The sequence below is a fragment of the Falco cherrug genome, chromosome 15, assembly GCF_023634085.1.
Source record: "Falco cherrug isolate bFalChe1 chromosome 15, bFalChe1.pri, whole genome shotgun sequence".
NCBI classification, from domain to species: Eukaryota; Metazoa; Chordata; class Aves; order Falconiformes; family Falconidae; genus Falco; species Falco cherrug.
This window is the reverse complement of record NC_073711.1, coordinates 14,195,840-14,220,653: the sequence shown is the minus strand read 5'-3', so window position 1 is coordinate 14,220,653 and position 24,814 is coordinate 14,195,840. Positions and strand designations below refer to the sequence as shown.

General features: G+C 47.7%; 2 protein-coding genes across 2 annotated transcripts; one reads left to right on the top strand and one right to left on the bottom strand.

The window, feature by feature from the left end:
• Positions 1 to 6,593: 6,593 nt before the first annotated feature.
• Positions 6,594 to 15,595, bottom strand: AGTR2 (angiotensin II receptor type 2). Its single transcript, XM_005436073.3, has 2 exons — positions 9,697 to 15,595; positions 6,594 to 8,009 (listed from the first exon to the last, which is right to left on the bottom strand). The coding sequence occupies exon 2, from the start codon at positions 7,934 to 7,936 to the stop codon at positions 6,818 to 6,820; it is 1,119 nt and encodes a 372-aa protein (XP_005436130.2). The 5' UTR covers positions 7,937 to 8,009; positions 9,697 to 15,595; the 3' UTR covers positions 6,594 to 6,817.
• Positions 15,595 to 21,007, top strand: LOC102051580 (nyctalopin-like). The gene has a single exon (XM_027800871.2). The coding sequence runs from the start codon at positions 19,652 to 19,654 to the stop codon at positions 20,936 to 20,938; it is 1,287 nt and encodes a 428-aa protein (XP_027656672.2). The 5' UTR covers positions 15,595 to 19,651; the 3' UTR covers positions 20,939 to 21,007.
• The last annotated feature ends 3,807 nt before the right edge of the window (positions 21,008 to 24,814 follow it).

Sequence of the window (24,814 nt, the reverse complement as noted above, 5' to 3'; positions counted from 1 at the left end):
TCCTTCCTTTGGAAGACGCCTTGCTGCAGTCAGTGAAGGTGCTTGCAGGATAAGATGCTAGCAGCGTGGGGGTCAGACTCTTTAAAGCACTTACCAGAGCAAGCCAAACAATACAAAGTAATGCTGCTCAGCATCTGCAATGAAAACCTACCATTTCCCCCTGCAAGCGAAGGCCCTAAACAGTTGCATGCCACATAAATGTCATCTCATCAAAGATTATGGGAAGCAATACACTTCAAAACTACAGATGAAGTGCTTTGTTTTCTCCAGAGACAGCGGTAGTTGCTACATATTTTCTACTCCCTCATGTCACAGCTGCATGCCTAGCACATGCTGTATTCATAATTTTCACTTTCCTGTCATTGCAAAAGAGCTGCATGCTTGGATGCTGTCCTAACGCTTCATGCAGATGTTTGGCTGTGCTCTCCCAAGGAGGCTGTGCACTGCGTACCACGCTGCACCCCAGCTGGTGGGGCACCCCGCACTGCCTGGGGCAGGGATGACCCCCCACCACCCAGCCTCAGGGCTCTCATGCCATCTTGCAGCACAGCACAAAGGGGAAAGTTTAGAGCACAGGCAAGTTATTTTAGGGTTCAACCAAAAGCTTCCAGCACAGCAAACACCTTTACGTGGATGTACTTCCTCCACGATGAACGCACTGCATTAGTGTGGGCAGATAGCTTCAGAGCACAATCTCAGATACGTCCCTAGGGAATGCAGAAGAAACCCTTAAGCCAAGTTTTAAACAGCAGTAATAATGTGCTGCTTTTTGCTTCCTTATGGATATATTATATGAATGTGATATCTTTCTATTTGTCATGGTTTAACCCCAGCCAGGAACTAAGTACCATGCAGCTGCTTGCTCACTCCACCCTGCTCTGGTAGGATGGATAGGAGAAGTGGAAAAAGGTAAAACCTGTAGGTTGAGATAAAACCACTTTAATAATTGAAGTAAAGTAAAATATAATGATCATAAGAATAAAACTTGTAATGAGAAGGAGATAACAAAAAGAGAGAGGAATAAAACCCAAGGAAGACAAGTGATGCACAGTGCAATTGCTCACCACTTGCAGACCGATGCCCAGACAGTCCCTGAGGAGCGATCTCTGCCCCTGGGTAACTCCTCCCAGTTTATATACTGAACAAGATGTTCCACGCTATGGAATATCCCTTGGCTAGTCTGGGTCAGCTATCCTGGCTTTGCTCCCTCCTGGCTTCTTGTGCACCTCCTCGTTGGCAGAGCATGGGAAACTGAAAAGCCCTTGACTTAGAGCAAACCCTACGCAGCAACAACTAAACCATCAGTGTGCTATCAACGTTATTCTCATACTAAATCCAAAACCACAGCACTGCACCAGCTACTAGGAAGAAAATTAACTCTATCCCAGCCAAAAGCAGGGTGCCATTTCACTGAATTAAGTCTCTGCAAGCTCTCCCACACATCACTCAAAAGTAACTATATCTTGTACACCAAGTAAGTCTCTGTCTAAATGTATTTAATGATTATACTATTTTCCTGCCAGCTCGAAAGGCTTCTTACATTTGTTACAAGGCGAATCTGATTTCTAGAAACAGCCTCATCCTCTCTTTGATTTTAGCTGTCACGTTGACAGCTGTGTTGAGTGAGCTGCATCTGCACTGTTGCAGTCCATTGGGTTGGGTGTTGTTGATTTTCTTATTTGCTGTAAAAATAATAAAGTATTAAAATTTACAATTCTTAAAGCCAAAACTCACACTGGATCCTGGCTTCCCATAACCGCTTGTCTTACAGGCATGGAGCGGAGCTTTGCAAATTTATGTTTGCTTAAATTGAAGAGCTACTGGTTGTCAGCAGGGGAGGGGGGCTGTGTTCAGATGTATCTCATGGCAGGGAAATTAATGTCATGACCCTCATCTGCTTCCATATTACTCTGCTTCGTCCTTGTGAAATGCTTTGGTTGTTGACAGAGTTCTATCCGGAGCTTACAGTGTCAAATTCAGATTCTGTCTCGGCTGAAGAGGAAGTGCAAAGTAAACATTTGAAGGAGGCAGAGGCTGGCTTGCTCCCTGTCCCAGGGCTCTTCCAAGGCCAAGACCCAGAAACGTTTTAGCCAGGCCTGTGCAATCGCCTGCTGGCTTCTTGCCCCACAGACGGACAGCAAATCTGAAAAAGCTGGGTTTTTTGAAAGCTAATGGAGTTACACCACTGGCTATGGTCTTCCACAGCTGTAAGGGCTGACAATTGAGGCCAGCAGGGTTACAGCTTGGGCGCAGGGGGAGACAGAAGCCCCCCAGGTTCCCATCCTTACTGTCCCTGGCGGTGGGTGTGCCCCTTTTAAAACACAGGCTCAGCACCCCACGGCCCTGCTTCCCGGCGGCGCTGGAAGTGCACCGCGATGCTGTGGAGGGGTGATTACAGACGCAGAAATGCCGGTGCTGGAGGAGGTCTGCAAACACCCCAAGAGGCGAGGTGAACACACACAGGCTTGCTGCTGGCATCTGGGTATCCCACAGGGCTAGGCATTACTTCCCTTTAAACACACAAATACAAAACCCCAGCTGGTTTCCATAAACAAATCTCAATATTTACCCTGGGGTGGGGTGTTTTTTCTTTTGCTTTGAGGGTTTTTTCCTCTTCTGATACTAGTGAAACCTAACAAACGGGGGAGGGAGTGTTGGCTCTCAGCTAAGTACCTCACTGGGTGCTCTGCCAAACAGCAAAGCTGACCACTGCACCCTGGCCAAAGGATACGTGATGTTGAAGACAGCAGCGCTGGGCTCCTTCTATAGACAGATATCTGGTAAGACAAAGCCACAGGAGATTCACAGATGCTTCCTGGCAGAGCCCCTGGGCCAGAGCAACAAACCCCTCTCTGTTGCACCCGGCTGGATCCTGCAGCAGGCAGGCGTGAGGAAGGCACGTCCCAGGACCTTGCTGAATGGAGCAGCCCTTCCCAACAGCAGCAGTTATTTTCCTCCAAGGGAAGGATTTGAGATGAGAACAGCAAGTCTGCCAGCATGCAGGAGAGGCTGCCAGACCACCTCAACTCCCACGCTTCGGGTTTCCTGCATTTCTGCCAGGACCATTCAAGTACAGTATCCAGAAGTTCTCATTTTCATGGGGAAATGTGAGCAGTTCCATGGCACCTCCTCGCCCTTCAACCAGGACAGGGAGATGTGCCGTGAAGGGCAGCCGAGCTGTGGCAGTGAGCTGCCAGGGGGCAGGGGGATATTTCTGCCCAAAACCTGGCCTGAGGAACGGGACAAGTGTGCCGAGTGGGTGCCAGCACAGGCTCGGGCTGTGTTGACTTCTCAGGGAGAACACACTGTACCAAACATTTCTTACTGTATATCTTATATAAACAAAGCTTTCAGCTCACCACCCAGCACCAGCTTGTGCTAATACATGCCAGTGACTTTCTCTGCCTCATATATTGAAGATATGTATTCAAGTCAGCGCAGGGACACACGCAGGATGCTCAGTCTGGACTGAGCCTCTTTCTGCCATTCATTTAAGATGAGAATAATCAACTACAGCTAGAAAAGGTAGCTGCAAACAGAATTTGCTGTGCCAATATGACAGAGACCAACCAACCCTCATAGGAAACCATCTGCTTGACTCCAAAGCCATCAGCATTTCCACCCGGTAGATCACAACGTGCTCCTTCCATAGCAGGCTGCCCTCCCCACGGATGCTGACCGCACCACGGCAGGGCAGAGCGGGTGCAGTCCCAGCCAAGATCCTGCTGTTGTTCAGAAGTTCATCTCACCGTGCCTGCAGCGTGAGCAAGACACTGAGCAATCACACACATCCCCAATGCGCCTGCCCAAATTGCGGAGTTGCCCTAGGGCACAATCCCAGGGCAGGCACAGGGACTGTGGGATGGCAGGGCTGGCCTGAGCCACCTCCCTGGCTTGCAAGCTCTGCCCAAGGGCCGCAGAGCTACTGCCTTGGACAGGCTGGCTGAATTTTCCAGGAGTGCCTAAGGGAACACAAGGCTTGCAAAGGACCAGGGTGGGAGGGTCTGACAGAGAGAGGCTGTAGCACAGCACCACTGTTAGAATCATTTGCCAGTATCAGCAAAATGTTTTCCCCAAAGGAAAAAAGTAGCTTCTAATTTTGCACGGGAAAAAACTCTTTAAATTTTTGTCTGCATTCTTTTGCAGAAAATCCTGAAAAAATAAACACAACACACTGAAACTGTGAAAAAACCTCACATTTTCCATTAAAAATCCCTGAAAAATCCCATGAGAAACTTGAGCATGATAGAAGAAATTAATAGAGCTCAACATTATTCAATTTGCTCTAAAAATAAAGCAAAACTCTTGATACAGCACCTCCCCAGCTTCCATCTCAGGTTCCTCTCCAGACAGTTTTTTTGACATTTGTTTAATCATGCTACTCAAATTCATGACCTATTAGAAGTACAAGGCAGATCTGGCAAACAGAAAAGTCACACTGCCAAGCTCACAGGGCCACTTGGTTTGTCACTCTTGTAGAACATGACCTTCAGAGGCTAGACTTCTTCTGAAACTGCATTTCGAAAGAAGGAATTTTCCTCCCCTCGCAGTTTTGCCTCCCATTTAATACCCTTTTTTTGTCCCCCTGTTTCTAGGAGAGTAACACCAAGTGCAGCTGCCTCAGCCCTGACAAGCGGTCCTTCATCCCTGCCCTCCAGCTGCACCAGTGGGAGATGCTGCATCATTGCTCTCTCCTTGGGAAAGCTTTGTCCTTGTTTTCTCTAGCCTCTCACAGGTGTAAATGCACCTGGAGTTGGATTTCGGATTCCTGTAGCATTTCCCCATCTGTGCAGGTCTGCACACAAGCAGAAGGTATGTTACTTGTTAAAAACAAGGATTTTGAGCAGGTCCAAACTGACACGTAGGAAACGTGCAGTTGATGCTTACACTCAGGATGGGTACAGCTGAAGCACAGGTACCACCGGGGTCAGATAGTGTAGTTCAGCTTCTGTTTGGAGACTACAAAGATGCCAATTAATGGCACAGTTGTGTTCATTACTGACCTGTATTGCAGCAAAGGTAAAAAGCCTCCACAACCTCTTATCACTCCATCATTGAGCCTGGAACAGAACACCTGGTAATTTTCTTAGTCTGATGATTTGTTTTGCTGTAGCATGACTGCTTTGTTGTGCTCATTGCTAAGCTATTAACACTTTGTCCTTCCAAAAATATCTGACGCCCCAGACACTACTAGCTCCTCGGAACATTTTCAACAAAAACATTCCAGGGGAGATGTATTAGCAGCTCTTCCACTTTCTGGGACAAGCATCACTCCACATCCATGCCCCATTACAGAAGACCAGACCGGGACAGGCAGAAGGGGGTATTTGTGGTCAAGCCCCCATTTTCCCAAGTTCTGCACAAACTTTGCATCTCACATCACTCTCAGACTGGCACATTTCTTGCATAATCCTGTTTTCATGGCCACTAGTGAAGAAACTTATTCCCACCCTAACAGTGGAGGATGGCTCCTGCACCAGGTTACTTACGGCTTCCAGGCGCCAGCCAGTGTTGGGACTTCCAGGGAGGTCAGACTCCTGGTTACCCAACTGGCAGGTACAATTTCCCCATGGACCCAAAATTGCTAATGGAGGCCTCAAGGGTAACTTGTCAGAGACAATTCCCTGAAGCTAACGATCTTTTGGTCACCCTGGGTCACCCAGCCTAGGGACAACCTGCTGGCAATTGAGCAAGGTGCTAAGAGATCCCTCTTTTAGATTGAGCCTATCAGACATGATTCTTTCTGAAGGGTCCAAGAGGACCAGTATCTCTCCAGCAAAAGAAAATGTCAAACAATCATCAAAAGTGACCTCAAAATAGAATCAGTATTTGCCAAATATTGTTTCCCCCTCTTTTTTTTTATTTACAGATGAGTAAACTCCCATACTGAGATGTGGGTAAGTCTTAGGAGTCACACCTTGATTTTGCTTCTGGGTATCAAGACAGAGTTACTTAGGCTTTCTGTACACAGTACCCAAAATTAAAGTAGTAATCGACATTTGAAATGCAAAAAGTCTAGACAATCAGCAAGTCCTTTCCCCGAAGGCTGCTGGACAGTGCGTGGGACTCAGCACCCACACAGCAGTGGGACATAGCGTGTTCAGTTCCTGGGGCACTGCTGTCAAAAGTGACCACACTGAATCGAAGCAAAAGACCATCTTGCCTGCAAACATGTTACCTGTTATTGGAAAGGTATAAAAACATCCATATGGTTGTACTTGCCCCCGATAACACTTCCTTGCCTCCAGCAGTCTGCAGTACTGTGTCTCCACCTGCTCTCAGGATCCCAAGCCTAAGAAAGCAGGAGGTATAGTCAATGCATTTTACGTACAACATCTCTAGCCATATATTTTCTAAAAATAGTATATATTTTAAAAATAGAGGCAAAAATATTTTCTTACAGGTAGGTACAGAAGTATCTGCACTATTTATTTACACATTCTCTAGTGAGAATCTCTTTTAGAAAATCAGCTTAGGGTATAATACTCAGCACCTACACAACTGTAACTATTGTGCTATGGTCCTTTGGTATATTTTGTCTTTTTGTGTTACACTAAACACTCGCCTGATCTCAGCCATGAATAAGCTGATAATTAAAATGTCATCAATATATTTGCCAGAATCTTCCCTCTATGTAAAACTTTAGTGCTCGTTGCAGAAAGGAAGGAACAAAAAATCCCCATGTTTGAGAAAAACAGTTTCTCCTTCAAACAGCTGGTCAATGAATGGGACAAAGCAAAGGGAACAGCAAAGAGGAGTGTCACCGCTGCAGGGACAGCCAGCTACTCTGACATCACCCCACATCATGCCTCAGTGCCTACAGCAAGGACTCGGGCCCCCCTTCCCTGTCCATGGGGGTCTCAGCATCTCTGAAGCAGCTCCCTTTCCTCAAAGAAGAGCTCTCTCGATGACTGTTGAACTGATAAACTCGTCGTTTAAACAAGCGATGGAGTTTCTCCTGGAACTGGTTCCCAATGAAGCAGTACAGCAAAGGGTTGATGCAGCTGTTGGCGAATGCCATGCAGATGCTGAATGGCAGTGCTGTGTCGATGATCCCTGTCACGTCACAGTTGTTAATGATGTTCATATGAGCCAAAGCATCCAAAAACGTTAAAATGTGGAATGGGAGCCAGGAAATTAAGAAGGCCACAACAACAGCAGCCACCAGCTTTAGGACTTTGTCCCTCTTCTGCTTGTTTTTCCCAAACTTCTGTGGTTTAAGCAAGTGCCTCCTGATCCAGATGTAGCATGTGGTGATCACTGTCAAGGGGATGAAGAAGCCAAGTGCATTTTTCAGGAAGGCTGTTGCCGCAGACCATTTGGCGTAACTCTCATGAGGAAAGGCCATAATGCAAGCGTTGACCCCCAAGCTTTCAACGTAGTGAGTGTCACGGAAATAAAAAGTTGGGAAGGAGGACAAGCAGGCAAGGCCCCACACCACCAGTGCTATAAGATAAGCTTGTTGTGGAGTTCTTCTTTTAGAGTGAATAGGGTGGACAATAGCGTGGTACCGGTCCATGCTCATGCATGTAATGAAAAATATACTTGCAAACATGTTCAAGCACAGGATAGAACTGGAGATTTTGCACATGAGAGACCCAAAGAGCCAGTGGTAGCCCTGTGCATAGTAGGTAGCCCAGAATGGAAGGGTGGCAAGGCACAGCAAATCTGCCACGGCCAGGTTGAAAATGTAGATATTAGCAACTGTTTTGGGACCACTATGACGACAAAGCACCACGACCACCACACTGTTGCCAGCCAACCCCAGAATAAAAGCCACCGAGAAGAGTGCTGGAATTAGTGAGAACTGATAATCCGAAGAGGTAAGTGGGCAGGGAGGAGGGGAGCGCAATGCAGCTGATGAGTTTGTCAGTGCTGTATAGAGGACTTGGAGAGTTTCTCTGGTGGTGATGACCAGGGAGTAGTTGCTCTGCATGTTGGTGCTGGTGAAAAGGGATGTTCTGCAGGAAATTCATGTGCTAGCAGAATTTTTCTATCACGTCGCTCACCTGCAAATCAGAAACCGTGTGTTAGACATGCGCTCTGCAGCCATCTTAGCTCTGGAATCACACACACAGTCACAATAAAATAAAACCCATTTAGAAGTATGTCAGTAAGCTGAGTGCTGAAATACCAGGCAACCCTGCTGGACTCCTTTCCTCCGTCCCACTGACAGGACACGATTAGCCCTAGGGAGGTCACAGCACTTTTTAATTAGCCTGGCAGAGAAGCAAGCAGCCGGGTTTTATCTGTGATTACAGATGGTGCTTTCTGGGGCAAGCAGAGCAGAAAGATTATTGACTCGGGAGCTGGAGATACTTCGGGAACTTCCGTGACCAAGGGCAGCACCGAAGCTCCTTGTGATCCTTTTCTTGGCTTTCTCAAACTATTTCCAGCTCTCTGCACAGTTGAAGTAATGCAGGAAGGCAGCACCAGCCAGTGAAGATCAGATACTTCACACCTGAGGGCCTCCTGGGACTTTACAGGTGTGAAAGCAGCCTTTTAACAAGGCTATGAGGAAAGCAAGCTTTGAGGTTTTTAAATTCACAGGGCCGGATACAAAGACACTGAAGGGTCTTTGCAAAATGTCATTTACTGTCAGAGTCCTCCTCAAAGCAAATCTGCGTCTCCTGCCCTCATGACGGCTTTTAATCAGGAGAGTAAAAGAAGTATTTTCAGCATAGATACAAGCAAAATAGACAGCCAAGTACTCAGTCCTTGCAGGCACTGGATTTAGCAGTAGTATTTGCCGTTCATTTAGAAAGATCAGGATTGTTTCCGTAAGGGATTATATAGCTACAAAGCAGCTAAAATAGGAGAGTTAATTGACATGTCTGCTCCAGTTCGACAGCTCATATCTGTACTCCAAGCAGGGCATTTTTCAAACTTTAAGACTTTGTAGTCAATAAAGAAAATATCATGCCCAAATATTTTATTTTACATATTAGAAAGAGACAATTCCTTTTCAATTAAGTCAGGCATTTAGGAATTCTCAAGGGGCCCTAAAAACAACAGAAATTTTGACCAAGACAAGGCAACAGAGTTGGGTAATGATCTCTCATGTAACAGAAGGCGACTGATAATTTCAAACGTATTTTTCTGTGCTAACAGTTTAGTGTACTCCAGCTTATCATTTGCTCAGTGCAAAATATGCAATATGCTACTTTAAATATACTGACAAAAATTTAATTTTAATTATATTGTCTTCAACAACGAAAATTCAATAGGAGAATATTAATGCACATTTCTGCAAAGTGCCAGTACTGAACGTCCCAAACACGGGATCACAAGCCCACGTTCTGTAATCTAGCAGGTCTCAAACCGGAGGAAAGTTTTCTGTCTGGGGACAGCAAAGATTCAGGAGAGGGTCTGAGGCCCCATTTTGCCCTGAACTCTTAGGTCCTGAACCCCTCACTTTAACCTACAGAAGCTGAAATCTCAGAACTAGTCACAAAGAGTTACGTATCTGACTTAACTCCTAATAGAGGGACTACACCATAATTAATTTTAGCTATACTACTGAGAACAAGGCTCCGCTGACAAACATGCTCCCCCCCTGCATGTGAGCAACTGGTGGCTTAGAATCTGCTTCTAAACTAGTCATTCCTACTATTATTTAAGACACAATGAGGTATTTTATCAAAAATTGAATCAAAACAATGGCAATTATGTTCTAACAGCAGATAGAAAACATACCTCTCAACCTCACATTCGTCTGGATGTAGCTCTGGGATTATGTGCTCCTTTTTTCTGTTTTTCTTCTAGCAAGTATCACCACCAGCAATCTGCTCGCTCATATCTTCCGTTTTCCCACTGGGAGACTTTAACCTACATAACTTGAGAACTGAAATACAAACGCCTGCCAGCTTCTTTTCCTTTTGGAAGCTAAACAGTTTGAGAACCCCCCTTTCCAAGGCCACGTGAGCACATGCAGTAAATCAGGAGAGAGGAACAAGACAACCAAAAAAAAAAAAAAAATGAGGGAAAGCAAGCAAGAAAGAAAAAGGAAATTCACAGAGATATCTTTGCGGTTTTCTACTGCAGCTCTTGGGCCAGGAGGGTGCACCCACATGCAACCCCCTTCTGCCCCCCAGGTGTATGTGACACACGCAAGCTTCCGTGCGAGGGTTCATGCACCTCTGAGGGCAGAGGGATTCCCACGCTGGGGCTCTGTAGAGTCCCAACACTTGCTAATGCATTTGAGAGCGGAATAGGCTCTTTGTCCTGACAGAGCTGACCATAACGTGGACACACAGAGACAGAAAGCAGGGGAACATCACAGCACTGACTGTGTAAGGGGACTGATCCTGTCTCCCAGTTAGCAGGACAGAAAAGCCACTGCCCAAGTCCTTGCAAAGACGTGCATGCTGCTCGAGCCGAGGAGGGCAGCAGGACAGATCCACGTGGCAGAGAGCAGCCTTGGCTCGGAGGCTGCGCTGGGGTAACACAAAACCAAAGCGAGCAGATCAGCACAGCTGCGTGCTCCTGCCGACTTCCCATTCACACAGAACTGAGATTTTACATCTGCTTCTTCCTCACATCACATGCTCCGCCTGGCCCCAGCCTCCTCTCCCTGGAAGGAGCTCCAAGGGGGCTCCTGGAGGATAAGCACGGGACAAAGTAAGCATCCGTAAGCCTTAAATATTTTGCCCTGATATCCTGAGTGCGATCTCCTCTGCAGCAGCAGCCCATCTACTGAGGATGCGTGTGCTGTGCTCCACAGGCAAGGCTGCACGTCCCAGATGGAAAGCAACCACAAAAGGCCCTGACAGTGACATGTTCCTTTGCCCCAGCCAGGTGCTGCTGGCTGGTTCTCCATCACCATCCAGGGCTGGACCCAAGCTCATCCTATCCTCAAGGCTCATGGGGCACTGGATTGCTCTCTGCAGCTCCCTGGCAGGGGCTGTAGGCAGGGGGGTCGGTCTGTTCCCCCAGGTAACGAGCGACAGGACAAGGGGAAACGGCCTCGAGTTGCACCGGGGGGGGGGTTAGATTGGGTAGGAGGAAAAATGTCTTCACTGAAAGGGCGCTCTGGCACTGGAACAGGCTGCCCAGGGAGGTGGTGGAGTCACCATCCCTGGAGGTGTTTAAAAAGCAGGTAGATGCAGATTTTAGGGACATGGTTTAGTGATGAACTTGGCAGTCCTGGGTTAATGGTTGGACTTGGTGATCTGAAAGGTCTTTTCCAACCTAAATGATTCTGTGATTCTCAAGGCAGGGAGAGGAGTTCTTGGCAGCTTTTGGCTTTACCTGCCTCATGTTAAGAGTCCAGCTCTTGGCATTTTCTGTACAAAAGGAGACTGGGTTATTTAAAGAAGGGAAATCCCACGCAGCATTTCTATTTATTACGGTGCAGCTGATTTACTGCTTCATGAACACAAGGACAGAGAGTGGTCAGGACAGTCAGGCTGCAAGCACACACGGTGCCTGTGCTGGGAGCAAACACTGGAAGGAAAGAAAGCTGAAATAGCTCAATGAAATGACACTCTGAGAGCAGATAAAACAGAAACAGACCCAAATATCACAGGTATTTTGGGGGAAGGTAGTACCAAATCGCTGCACACGGTGGGAGACCTCATCTGTCCCAAAGGCTCAAGCACTGCATGTCACAAGCAGAGTTAGATAACATAAATTTCAGCACATCCTTTTTATCTCCATGTATATCTACGAACTTACCCAATGCACAAACATTCACCCATTCCACAAATATTGATTTTCGGGCATCCTTTCCTTTTCCCACTCATTCCTCCCCACTCTTGTTTGAGGTTGTTATGGAAAAAGCAGAGGAGAAGGGGAGATACCCTGGGACAACCGAAATTTGAATTACTCAAAAAACCCCACAACTTTTTAAAGGAAACAGTAACATCCATAATAGCTTGGGGGCTGAAAAAGTCAAGACTTAACCAAAAAGCTTTAAGATGAAGATTTGCATTCTACACACACTACAACCACTAGCAGGAGACTTGTTCAGTTGAAGAGGCATCAAACAATGCACCTTCTAGAGACACGCTGCAAGAACTCTGTCCTTTCTTCAAACCAAACATCTACCAAGTGGGTCAGTAGGAGCATGTGGGATGTGCAAGTGCAAGAGGTCACGTGTCTGGCTGCAAAGGAGAAGAAACACACCTTTTGCCACCAGCCCCCCGGCTGTACATACTCTGCTTCAGCTCCAGAGGACTGCTGGCTCTCAGGTGCGTGACCCTGAGACGTCAGCACTCACTCTGACCCATATTTATTAAATTTTTCACTAGTGGCATGCGACAGGACACCCTGAGCCAGGAATTCTTGCGGCTAGTTCCTCTGCACACAAATGATCAGTGAAAGATCTTGCTCCATCCTTCATCAAACATCCAGCATTCTTTGTAAGCAGGGGAAAAAGTCAAAGGCATGACAGTGTTTATTTTGCAAAGATAACAAACACTAATTATTTAGATTTAAATATAAAGTTTTCCTTTCCAGATGCACTTTTGAATCTCACAGATACTGACTGTGTCTATTCTGTTCTACCTCCAAAACTGAAATTTTGTGCTGGGTTCTTACCTTTTAGTAGACAAGAGATGGGCCTGATACACCTGGTGCGATGGGGGTCATACTTTGGGTTGCCTTTTGCCAAATCCTGCTCCCATTCTTCCCCCCGCCAGCGCATCCAACTCCTTATCTGATCCCAAGTTGTCACTCCAACGCTCCATTTAGCCAATGTACAAACCCCATCCCTCTTCTATTTCCCCCACTATTTCTTTCTTCCTCCCACTGTTTTTGAGCATCACCTGCACATGAATGGCTGTGAAATAGAAAGTACACCCGATGCAGACGCCCAAGCTGTCCATGCACAAGCCAACGTTGTGCCACGTAGTGCTGCAGCTGCGCTAATGCTCCCTGAGCTTGCAGGACATGTTCATCCAGCTTCCACAACCAGGCTGGTAAATACAGCACATGAATCTCCTGCATCAGAGCCCAGCACACGGCTCAGCACAGCGACAGTCTTTAGACTTTTTACCGTTTGTCTGGCTGCAAAAGTGCAAAAGCTGGGAGTTTTCACCACAAGAAGACCTGTTTGATGTTAAATGGTGAGGAGTTAATGCCTCCTGGGGCATATATTTGGGGGAGAATTTCATACATGATGTTTATAACAAGAAAAACAAAAATCACTTCTCAAGAGAAGAAAGAAATTTTGCTGCATATTCTCTCAGGTTTACCTTTCTGTCCTCGAGTCCATGCACCTAAAAAGGTCACTAGAAGAGTTTAAAAAAAAACTGACCCGAACCCAAACAAAACAAAAAAATGCCATCACAAAACCACCCACCCACAATTCAAATAGCAACTGTGCAAATTAAAAGAATGGGCTCATGCACTCCTCGGTCCTAGGTCTTGGATTTTGTAGGGATGTACTGCTGTTAGGGATGGAATATTCCAAACAGACAGCATATCCCACTGCGCCAGCAGACTGTCAGAGCCAGCTCTTGAGGTTAAGCCCTGCCAGCCTGCCAAATCCTCAATGCAACGTGAGATCCAGCTGCAGGCTGTATTCATGGGCTTGATTTTTTCCTTTTGGAGAAAGCAAGAGGGGAAAAAGATCTCTCATCCATGTGCTCCCCAGGTTGCATAACCCAACCTAGGTCGGTAGAGTTCTGACCAATTTGGTGCTGATTTCCAGCAGGATGGCCTGACTCCCTGGTCCCAGGGCTGGTGGCAAGAGCTGGGGATCCAGCACCCACACACGCCGTGGAGCAATGATTTCCATCATGCCAGGTAGGGCATCGTGCTGAACGATAGTTCCTTTGCACACGCGCACCGAAACCATCCTGCCTGCAGCTGGGTTCTCCCAGAACTCCGTAAACTTTTGGATGCGATCCTCCTCCCTGCATTCATTTGTTTAAGGGTTTATGTGGGGATTAATTGCTCAGTCTTGCAAGTAAGATTGGAGTATCTACCTTGTCCTTCCCCAGCCTCAGAGCACTGCTGCAGAGACGGCTGCTTTCTTGCATCCTTTTTGGGGCCTCAGGGAGGAAAGCACCGGTAAGCACTGACCAGTTGAAAATTGATGGCTGAGGCAGCAAATCCTTGAGTCCTGCTCACACTCAGCATCCATGGTCCTTGCCTTGGCATGCTGGCTCTGAGCACTGCCTCATGTACCTCTGAAGCACAATCTGTCCTGACAGTGGGTGTCTGCAAATCCAGTTTTGGCCAGGAGGGAGAACTACTAACTTTTTTTTAAAGGGTAGACCTTGGTCAGTGTTTCACTTTCCCTCCTGGAGCCATGACGTCACATGGAAACACTGAACAGGCTTGGGGAAAGCCCTGCTTTTCACTTCACAGCAGTGAACACAAGGGCCACCCAGCCAGGACCCCTCAGAGTATAGTGTCAGAGAGCTTGGTCCATTCAATGGACCTTCCATGCTGGAATAAGTCAGTTTTTGAGGCAGTTCAGTGTCTATAGTGTGGCAGAGGCAGTCTGGAGGGAAGAGGGATGCCCTTTCCACCTCCGGCACGCAGAACATTTTTCCAGAGCATTTCTTTTATGGGATGTTTGTGTCCAGTCCGCATCACTGCCAAGACTGAGATTAAGCTCCATGACATTGTTTGTTCAAATAATTGGCTGTAAGCATTTTACAAGTTACTAAAAGTAGCAAAGAAAACAAGCACTTAAGTGACTTTGAAAACATGCTGCACCCGTCGCTATTAAAGGCAGCGAGGCACATGCGCCCTGGCGTGGCTGCCCGCTCTCGGGGGGAGCACGGCAGCACGCCCGGCCTTGCTGAAGGCAGCAGGACTTGGCCAGAGCTCCCTTCCCGAGCACTGCACAGCTCTGAGTCATGGCCCCAGACGGAGATAAACCACCACGCACCAGGGCTTGGCCACAACGGGCACAGAGCCTAAATCCTCCTGATGGAGCTGTGGCCAAAGCACAGCGTTGCAGCAGATTGAGAGCTGCCCAGCCAGACGGCAGCAGGAACCTACATTCAGCTTTCATAAAGAACAATTTGTCATGACAGGTAATTTTCCCCTGCTCACTTCTCCCAGACCAGTTGCCGTGGTGAGCAACAGAAGTCAGGACCACAGCTTATGGGAGACAGCTCCATCCTGTCTAACTTCTACTTCATTATTATTAATACATCTGTATATAACCCAGCATTTTAAAGGATGTGGAAGCATACTTCACATGTCTTTTTAGGGTTTAAAAGTGATTTTTTTATGAAGAGCTGTGTGCTGGTTTTGGCTGACATAAAGTTGATTTTCTTCACTGTAGCGAATGTGGCACTATGGTTGGGATTTGTGCCAAAAACAGTGCTGATGATAATGCAGGGATGCTTTTGTTACTGCTGAGCAGGGCTTACACCCCGTCAAGGGCTTTTCTGCTCCTCAACCCACCCACCCCACCAGCGAGCAGGATGGAGGGGCACAAGAAGTTCAGAGGGGACACAGCTGGGACAGCTGACCCCAACTGACCCAAGGGATGTCCCATACCATGTGATGCCATGCTCAGCAATTAAAAGCTGGGGGCAAGAAGGGGGAATGAGGGGACGTTCAGAGTGATGGCATTTGTCTTCCCAAGTTAACTGTTAATGCATGATGGAGCCCTGGGAGGTGGTGAATAAATCCCTTGTTTTGCTTTGCTTTCTTGTGCAGCTTTTGCTTCACCAATTAAACTGTCTCTTAAGTACCAAAAATGCTGAGATACAGATGAAAGAGGGTTTGCCAGCTAGTTAAAGCTTTGGGGGAGTCAGAATATTCCTGACACTTGGGTATTCCAATTTATTTAATCCTTCTTTTAATCAACAGAGCTATTAAGCGATTCTCACCCCACCTTTGCCCACCAGAAAGTTTAAAGAAACCAAACCATGCTCCTTTAACTCATTAGACTAGCAAGACCATCCCAAAGAAAATGTTTGTACTGCTTATATCAAACCTCAATCCCATAAAGACAATACGGCTCCTTAAAATCTACGGTATTAGGCAAGGCTCTTGACATCAGCTATAAACAATTTCTGAAGTGGGTGTGCTGGGCTATAAATCCCAAATGTCAGATAAATCAGTGACTGAAGAAAAGGCAAAACACGATCGTGGTCATGCAATGGGTGGAATACATTTTAACAGAAGACCTTCAGTGGCTCAGCCTTTCCATTATAGCTGGAAGGATGAGCCACCTCAGCCAAAACACTTCACGCAGTCCAGAAAACCCTCCTAGCAGATGGAGCGAGACAATCAAAATCCCTGCTTGCAGAGCACAAAGAACTGAGCCTGGAAAAGATGGGTGAAGGGCTCAATGCTCATAATTAGATGGACCATAGTAGAAAAGTATTTGTTAAAAAAATAGCTAGAGAGAAAAATCATATGGTTATTCTTCTCAAGAGCTGTCTTTACCTTGTCTCTGCAGCATCCAATGTGGTAGTGATGCTGGCTACTGCTGACTGCAGCAATGATGCTTGGGAAGCTGAAGCTGGACAGGCAATGCCAAGTGCTTCTTGCGAAGGAGCACTGTGCACTGCAGCACTGCCACGGTTTAACCCCGGCCGGCAGCTCAGTCCCACACAGCTGCCTGTTCACTCCCCCCTGGTGAGATGGGGGAGAGAACCAGAAGAGTAAAAGTGACAAAACTCATGGGCTGAGATAGACAGTTTAACAGGTAAAACGAACGCTGCACATGCAACCACAGCAAAGCAAGAGATTCATTCACCACTTCCCATCGGCAGGTGGGTGTTCAGCCATCCCCAGGAGAGCAGGGAACCACCACATGTAATAGTTACTTGGGAAGACAAACGCCATCACTCCAAACATCCCCCACTTCCTTCTTCACTCCAGTTTCCACACCGAGCATGACATCTTTATGGCATGGAATATCCCTTGGCTAGTCTGGGTCAGCTGTCCTGGTTCTGCTCCCTCCTGGCTTCTTGTGCACCTCCTCGTTGGCAGAGCATGGGAAACTGAAAAGCCTTTGACTTAGAGTAAGCCCTATGCAGCAACACATAAACCATCAGTTTATCAGTGTTATTCTCATGCTAAACCCAAAGCACAACACTGTACCAGCTACTAGGAAGAAAATTAACTCTATCCCAGCCAAAACCAGGACAAACACACACAGGATACACCTGCAATCGTTACCTTAGATCAATGCTCAGTCCTCAGCAAAGATTTAGCTCTCCACAGTGTTGAGCAATGCTGCGCTGCTGCATTGCTTCCACCCCAAGGGCAGCTGAAACCAAAGCTGCAATCAGTAATTGTGGCCCAGGCAGCATCCACAGACAAAATCCTGGCAAGGCAGCCACTGCCCCCTGTGCATCATGGAATTGTCACAGGGAGCAGCTGGAATTGCCAAGCCCATGACAAGGTGTTAAAATCTGATTATTTTGATACTTACAGGCTTCCTTGGGCCCACAGGCTCTGAAGCAAGGAGACACTCTGCAGCTGTGTGGTCCTGTTTCACCACTGTGTTGGTCCAGTTAAGCAACATCTTGCAATGATGAGCTCTAACAGCTGCATGGGTTTGGTCTTTGAAAATTTCCAGTATTAAATCAAAGAGAATTAGAAAGAGCACTGGGCTTAAATAGGGGCTGGAACATGGCAAAACTGCCGGAATTACAACCAGAAATAAAGCCTGTGTAGAATAAAAAGGACACCAGAGCAAGTGATCCATCTTCTTCAGACTGAGCTACAAAACTTCATTTGAAGGTGAGACCATTCCTAGCAGACACAGAGCAGCTCACTCATCCTGCAGAGACACCAGCAGAAACCTGTCTTCTTCACAAATATGCCCAGGCAAAGCCATGGAGCAATGGATGGATATCCATAGCTGTGCTGCAGCAGGAGGTAAGAGAAGCCACTAAGATCCCAGCAGCAGGACACCCCTCCAAAGTGATGTCCCCAGTGGAGCAATCCCAGCTGAGCCAGGAATACAGAAAACAAAGAATCACCCGCAAAACCTCCAGCATGGCCCCAAACACGAGGGGCTGGACGGGGTGAGCAGCACACATTTCCACCCTCCTCCGGGAATCCCAGGACGAGGAAGGCCCCTGGCAAGGTGCCGTCACTGCTGCTCTCAGGGTGAAAACCAGCTCTTGGCCCCCAGTAACACTGCAGCAAAGCCTGTCTAACTAAATAAATGATGTTGTTTACAGCTGGGAGATGGTCTCCATTACACAATGCGGCCATCCCAGCCAACCTTCCAGGGAGAAGCTGTTCTTTGGGGGGTTGTTGCTTGAAAAAAATGAAGAAGAAAACAGAACTAGCTGAAGCCAACACAGCAGTTTAAGAGCACAGGAAACCTCATCTCCTTCTGCCAAGAAAACAGTGGATCTGCAAATTTGTCCAGTTCACACTTACCATTGGGCATATCATGTATTCGGGGTTTTAGCCACTGTCTGCACAGAGCTGGCAGAGCAGGGGAGAGAAAGGAAACCCAAATCTGTGAAACATGGGGAAAAGAAAAAAAAAAAAAAAAGCTGAGACAGACCAAGAAATAAAGAGCAGGGAAATGCACCTGAAGGGAGGGGGCTGAGAGAAGGTGCTTCAAACACATCAAAAACATGAGAACTCCAGCAGAGACAAGTGAGGGGGGGAATCAAAAGTTAGAAGAGTGAGAAAAAGCAAAAGCAGCAACTGTGTCACTTGTTGTCCTGCTGACACATCAGCTGCAAGGCATGTGTCTAGTTCTCTTGGCCATCGTAAGCAAAGTAATCAGCCTGCAGACTGCTGAGTCCTGGCTGCCAGGTGCATCAATCAGTCCCGACTGCACTTTTCCTTTGCGCTCTGGATATAGGATAATAACCAGGGAAAGGCCCAAGGACATGGGTTTTTAGGGACCCAAGCCCAGCTCCAGCTGCTCAATGGCATCTTCAGACCTCCTGGAGACAGGCAGCACCCTGGGAAGCGCAGGATGCTCTTGGGGTGCTCTGCATTTCACCCACGGGGATCATCTTTTACCACTCACAGCAGGCTCAGGGCTTATCCCAGGACGAGGATCTGCCAGGACACAGCACTCCCACACACATTCCTGGCTGGCAGGGAGCATGAGTCTTGCACAGCTCCTAACAGTCTCCCGTTTTACTGCAGAGGAGTCACAGCCATTGACAGGGCTGCGCTCAGGGTTCAGTCCCAGCTTTGCTTTCCTTGGTGTCCTGATCACAGCCTGAATCCAGGGCGCCCACCAGCATGTCCAGCCACACCAGGGTGAGAGCCCCCATCTCAGCTGTCTCTGCTGAAGCCCCAACTGCAGAAAAGTACAAAAATCCACCCCCAAAACAGAGGGGGTTTTGAGCAAACTGCTAAGCAGATCCTGAGAATGGTGATCAACCCAGCAGCAGGAGCCTCTCCCAGACAGATCCCGAGGGAAGTCTGTTACCTGCCGCTGCTTGCAGAGGGCAGGAGGTCAGAAATACTACCATCAGAGCATCATGCTCAGCTGAGAAGTCCCCCTGCCTCCTAGTAATGCTCTTCACAGCAGGGCACTTAATCGGCTTTTATCTGCCTAAAGACTTGATCCTCCCTGGTCTGCAGCAGGAACCAGCTAATTCATTTTCACTGTGCACTAAAATCACAGCCCAACCGACCTTGCAATGCTCGCGGTTCACCTATCCAAAAGGTACACGTTATTTTTCTTGCCTCCTTCTCTGCTATCCATCAGGTATTAGATGCGGTGGCTGACTTGTGGCTGGTCATGTTCTTTCTTGTTATATTTATATTTACTTGTGCAGCAACGGCTGGGCTGAGCCTAAATGTCTCTGATTCATGCCCAAGCATGTGCAGATGTGCACCTGAAGACATTATCCATTGTAACAGAGCTGGACTGAGAGCCCTCCCGGGAGAAATAGCAGCATCCACCATCTCTCTAAACCTTTCCAATAATTACTTGCGGATTCTCTCCACCAACACCTTCAGAAACTTGACTTTCCTTCACAGCCTCTGGCTAGATGGAAACAATCTGACTTTCCTGTCTCCGGGGACCTTCCATGCTCTCAACAGCCTGCGAGAGCTGCACCTCAGCAGGAACCCACGCCTCACCTACCTGCACGCAAACACTTTCAGAGGACTGTTAAACCTCATCAGCCTGGATTTGTCCCACTGCAATATCTTCGAAATCCATCCGCTTCTATTTTCACACCTGCCTTCTTTGGAAACACTCGATTTAGCCTCCAATAACATGCGGTATGTCCCACAAGCCTTTAGGAACCTCTCCAGTCTCACAAAGCTGTCCCTGGAGGGTAACCACATAGAAGCCATTGGCAGAGATTCCCTGAAGGACCTGGAAACCCTGTACGATCTGAATCTCAGGAAGAATCGGATATGGATCATACAAAATGGCGCTTTTACAAAGCTTCTCAGATTAGGAACGTTAAATTTAGGACACAACTTCATTGCTGATTTGCCTAATCAGCTTTTCGATGGGTTGATCCAGCTGAAGACCATGCACCTTGAAGCCAACAGAATCACCGCTATCAACTGCACCTTCAGACATCTGCTGAACTTGAGAAACTTGTACCTGAACAACAACCAGATCTCCTCGATCTCAGACTCCGCTTTCTCGTACCTAAACAAGCTGCACTTCCTTCACCTGAGCAAGAATAACCTCAGTTCCCTCCCTATCCGCTTGTTCGCTGAACTGCCAAAACTGCAGTATGTGTTTTTATCCCACAACCCCTGGAAATGTGACTGCAAGATGCTTTGGTTCTGGCGGTGGAGCACAACGCGCAGGGCAGTGATCGAAGGGCTACACTGTGCCTTCCTGGGCCCTCACAACACGACAGCACTCAATGTCCCCCATCCAGGGGACCTGACGGACTGCACGGTGCCACCTGAGCTGGCAAGCGAAGACAAGTGCAGCGTGGCCAGTACCAGCATTGCTCCTGGGCCTCCTGCTCTCCCCACCAAGGTCATCCTGCTGGCACTTGTCTGCCATGCGTGGTACTTTGCGAGGGGATGGAACACTCCCGTGGCCACGTTTTGACAATGTTTAAATTATAAAGTGGATGACACTTATCTATTTTCTCGATATTTGTTTGTGAACAGTGGTTTTCATTACAGATGGGGTTTATATGGGAAAAGAAGGATTTTATTATATAGGAATAAATGCTTTAATTTATGGGCAATGCTCAAATCTGAAATACTAATATCAAAATTCAATGTAAATGTTTACATACAGAGAAGCTAACGTCAGCAAGTTCAAGGTGGGGGCTTGCGCTGGGTGACGCAGGGCTGGGAAGTGTGGCCTCACCACAACCTCTGTCCTCCCTGTTTCCCAACTGACCACACCACGTGTGATCACCAGGGAAGGGCTGCCTTCCTCTGCCCAGCCTGTACTGGGGATATTGCGAGTATTGCTGAAGCAGGAAAAAATTGCACATGTTCCAGCACATCTGGAGTCCCTAGAAAAGGCTCAGTCCATCAGCATCTCTGAACGTGTGGTGGCTTCCCACAGGTGGCACATGAGGCGCTTTGCTGTTAGAATGTAAGACAGTGTTGGAGGAGTGGACAAAAATGTCACCATGTAAAACATTTCATCACTCAGCGGCTCCTCACAGTATTGAGCCCCAGCTAACACAGCTCTGCACTCACCCCTGCAAAGAGTTCATTTGTCCTACACGTGGTCTGTATGAGTTGTGTCTCCCTGCATTTTGTTGACAAGGTCTGGCATGGCATCACACCAGTGCCGTACCCCCGAGCCGCCTCCCTCCAGCTGCTGGGAGGCACTGACAGGTCATCATGATGCCTCCATCACAGCAGTATCACCTTTCTCTCTTCCCTCACACAGATTAGCCTTCTCCATCCTCCCAAAGAAAATTTTCCATTTCTGCAGGTATATTAAAAACAGCCTAAGCTCTGCTGCAGACTACGTGATGCTCTGCTAGAAAGCTCTGGCACCATTCGTGTGCTGCATCAGAGCTGTGAGCAGCCACATGGCCAGGGATGAACTTTATTTACAGTATAAGAGCCAAGGTTAAACTACACCCTTTTCCCTTTAGTGATTAAACATTGATCACAGTCTTATCTCCACCCTCACCTTCCCCTGCTCCTCACTTACCGTCTCCTGCACAGCCGCTCCAAACATCCCACTCAGTTCTGTTAAACTGGCAAACAAGCATTCCATGGCGGCACACCAACGCAGAGAAGTTGTGTAAGCTTCAGAGGCGGAGGTTCAAAGGCATGGCCTTCCTCAAGCTGGTACAGGTTCATAAAATCATAGAATAGCTTAGGTTGGCAGGGACCTTGAAGGTCATGTAGTCCAACCCTCCCTGCAATGACCAGGGACATCTTCAACTCAACCAGGTTGCTCAGAGCCCCATCCCACCTGACCTTGACCATTTCAAGGGATAGGGCATCTACCACCTCTCCAGGCAACTTGTGCCAGTGTTTCAACACCTTCATCATAAAAAATTTCTTCCTTATATCTAGCTTAATGCTTCCCGCTTTTAGTTTAAAACCATTACTCCTTCTCCTATTGCTACAGACCCTGCTAGAAAGTCTGTCCCCGTCTTTCTTATAAGCCCCCTTTAATTACTGAAAGGCCGCAGTAAGGTCTCCCCGGAGCCCTCTCTTCTCCAGGGTGAGCAACCCCAACTCTCTCAGCCTGTCTTCACAGGAGAGGCGCTCCAGCCCTCTGATCACTTTTGTGGCCCCCCTCTGGACCGGCACCAGCAGGTCCATGTCTTTCCTGGACTGAGGACTGCAGAGGCGGACGCAGCACTGCAGGTGGGGTCTCACCGGGGTGGAGTGGAGGGGGAGATTCACCTCCCTCAACCTGGTGGCCACGCTTCTTTTGATGCAGCCCAGGTTATGGTTGGCTTTCTGGGCTGTGAGTGCACATTGCTGGCTTATGTCCAGCTTTTTATCCACCAGCACAGCCAAGTCCTCTGCAGGGTTTCTCTCAATCCCTTCACTGCCAGCCTGTATCGTTACTGAGAGTCGTCCCGACCCAGGTAAAGGACCTTGCACTTGGCCTTGTTGAACCTCATGAGGTTCACATGAACTCACTTCCCAGGCTTGTCCAGGTCTCTTTGGATGGCATCCCATCCCTCAGGTGTCAACCGCACCACTCAGCTTGGTGTCGTCTGCAAACTTCCTGAGGGTGCACTCAATCGCACTGTCTGTGTCATTGATGAAGATATTAAACGGTACCTGTCCCGATACGGACCCCTGAGGGACACCACTTGTCACTCCATCTGGACATTGAGCTGTTGACCTCTACCCTTTGGATACAACCATCCAACCAATTCCTTACCCACCAAACAGTCCATCCACCAAATCCATATTTGCCAATTTAGAGAGAAGGATGCTGTGGGGGACTGTGTCAAAGGCCTTACAGAAGTCCTCATGCATGACACCTGTAGCTCTTCCCTTGTCCACTGATATAGTCACATCCAGAAATATTAAGTATTTTTCCAATGCTTTTTCCTGTGCAAGATTACTGACTTGCAGCATGTTCCTGGCCAGATAGCACACCGTGCTGGGCTAAACACCTACCCTGCACAGAGCCCTTTGCAGGGGGAAATCCCTCTGCTCCGCAGGAAACATTTCCCAGGTTGCAGGAAAGCCCCACAACTCCAGCGCTCAACCAAGGTGTCTGGTGCTCACAGTATCAGCAATGGCAAATCCTGTCCTTCAGGCACCAGGCACAGTCAATGCTGCACTATTTGCACTAGGCAGATCTGGATCTCCTGCAGAGATGAAATTGCAACACAGGTAGAGTGATCAAATCTGCCCACGGAGACCTGTCCTGCAGAATTAGCATGGTCTTCCCTTGGCTTTGGCTGTTGGCACGCAGAAGACGTGATCTGCGCAGACAGTATTTGTGCCTTACAGTGTCTCTTTGTTTTCCACCTTTAGGAGAATTCAGGAATTTAGTAATTCCCAAAGCCATGGTGAACAGAGACCCTGCTGACCACAGATGTCCCGTTGCTTTGACCTTGCCATCAGCCACGCAGGCTGGTGGCAGCACAGCCAGGTCTAAGGAACATCGTTCTTTACAGCTCTTTGTCTTTTTCTTCAAGATGCTTTCAGTGGTTACTTCTCAGCTGGCTTCTAAAAGTAAGAATACCTACATAAAATTGCAGAGATCTGACCAAATTTTCAGCAATTAACACTGTATAAACACTTGCCACAGGACATGGCCAGGGTTTACCGAGTGCTTACAGAAGGAAGCAACAGAACATGTGGCAGGCACACCACATTTGTCCCTGTCCTTAGAGGAATTATCCCAAGCTGATAAGAGGTGAGAGAGAAATAAACCTTTGCTTAGTGCTGAAAACACACAAACCAGCACATTTTGACAAGGGAAACCCACTGTGGAGTGCAGAGTAAGACCAACCTTTACTGTTGCACCAGTGAAGGGACAAGCTGGGGCTGCACAACAAAACCACGCACGCTGCATCTTCCTGGTTATCAGATTTGTGATTACATTTGTGCAAAGTATTCAATGGTTAATAAATTTTTGCTTACATTTTGTTTGTGCTGTTTCATTGTTTTGTTTGTGCATTCAACACCATCCTTATTTCCCTCAGCTTCACGTACTTTGAGAGGTAGTATGTCCTCGTTTTGGCTGGGATAGAGTTGATTTTCTTCCTAGTAGTTGATACAGCTCTGTGTTTTGGATTTAGTATGAGAGTAATGTTGATAACACACTGATGGTTTAGTTGTTGCTGAGTAGTGCTTACTCTAAGCCAACGACTAAGTTTGCCATGCCCTGCCAGTGAGCAGGTGCACAAGAACCTGGGAGGAGAGCAGAGCCAGGACAGCTGACCCGAGCTAGCCAAGGGGTATTTCATACCATAGAAAATAGTCAGTATATAAACTGGGGGGAGCTGGCAGTGAGGCACCGATTGCTGCT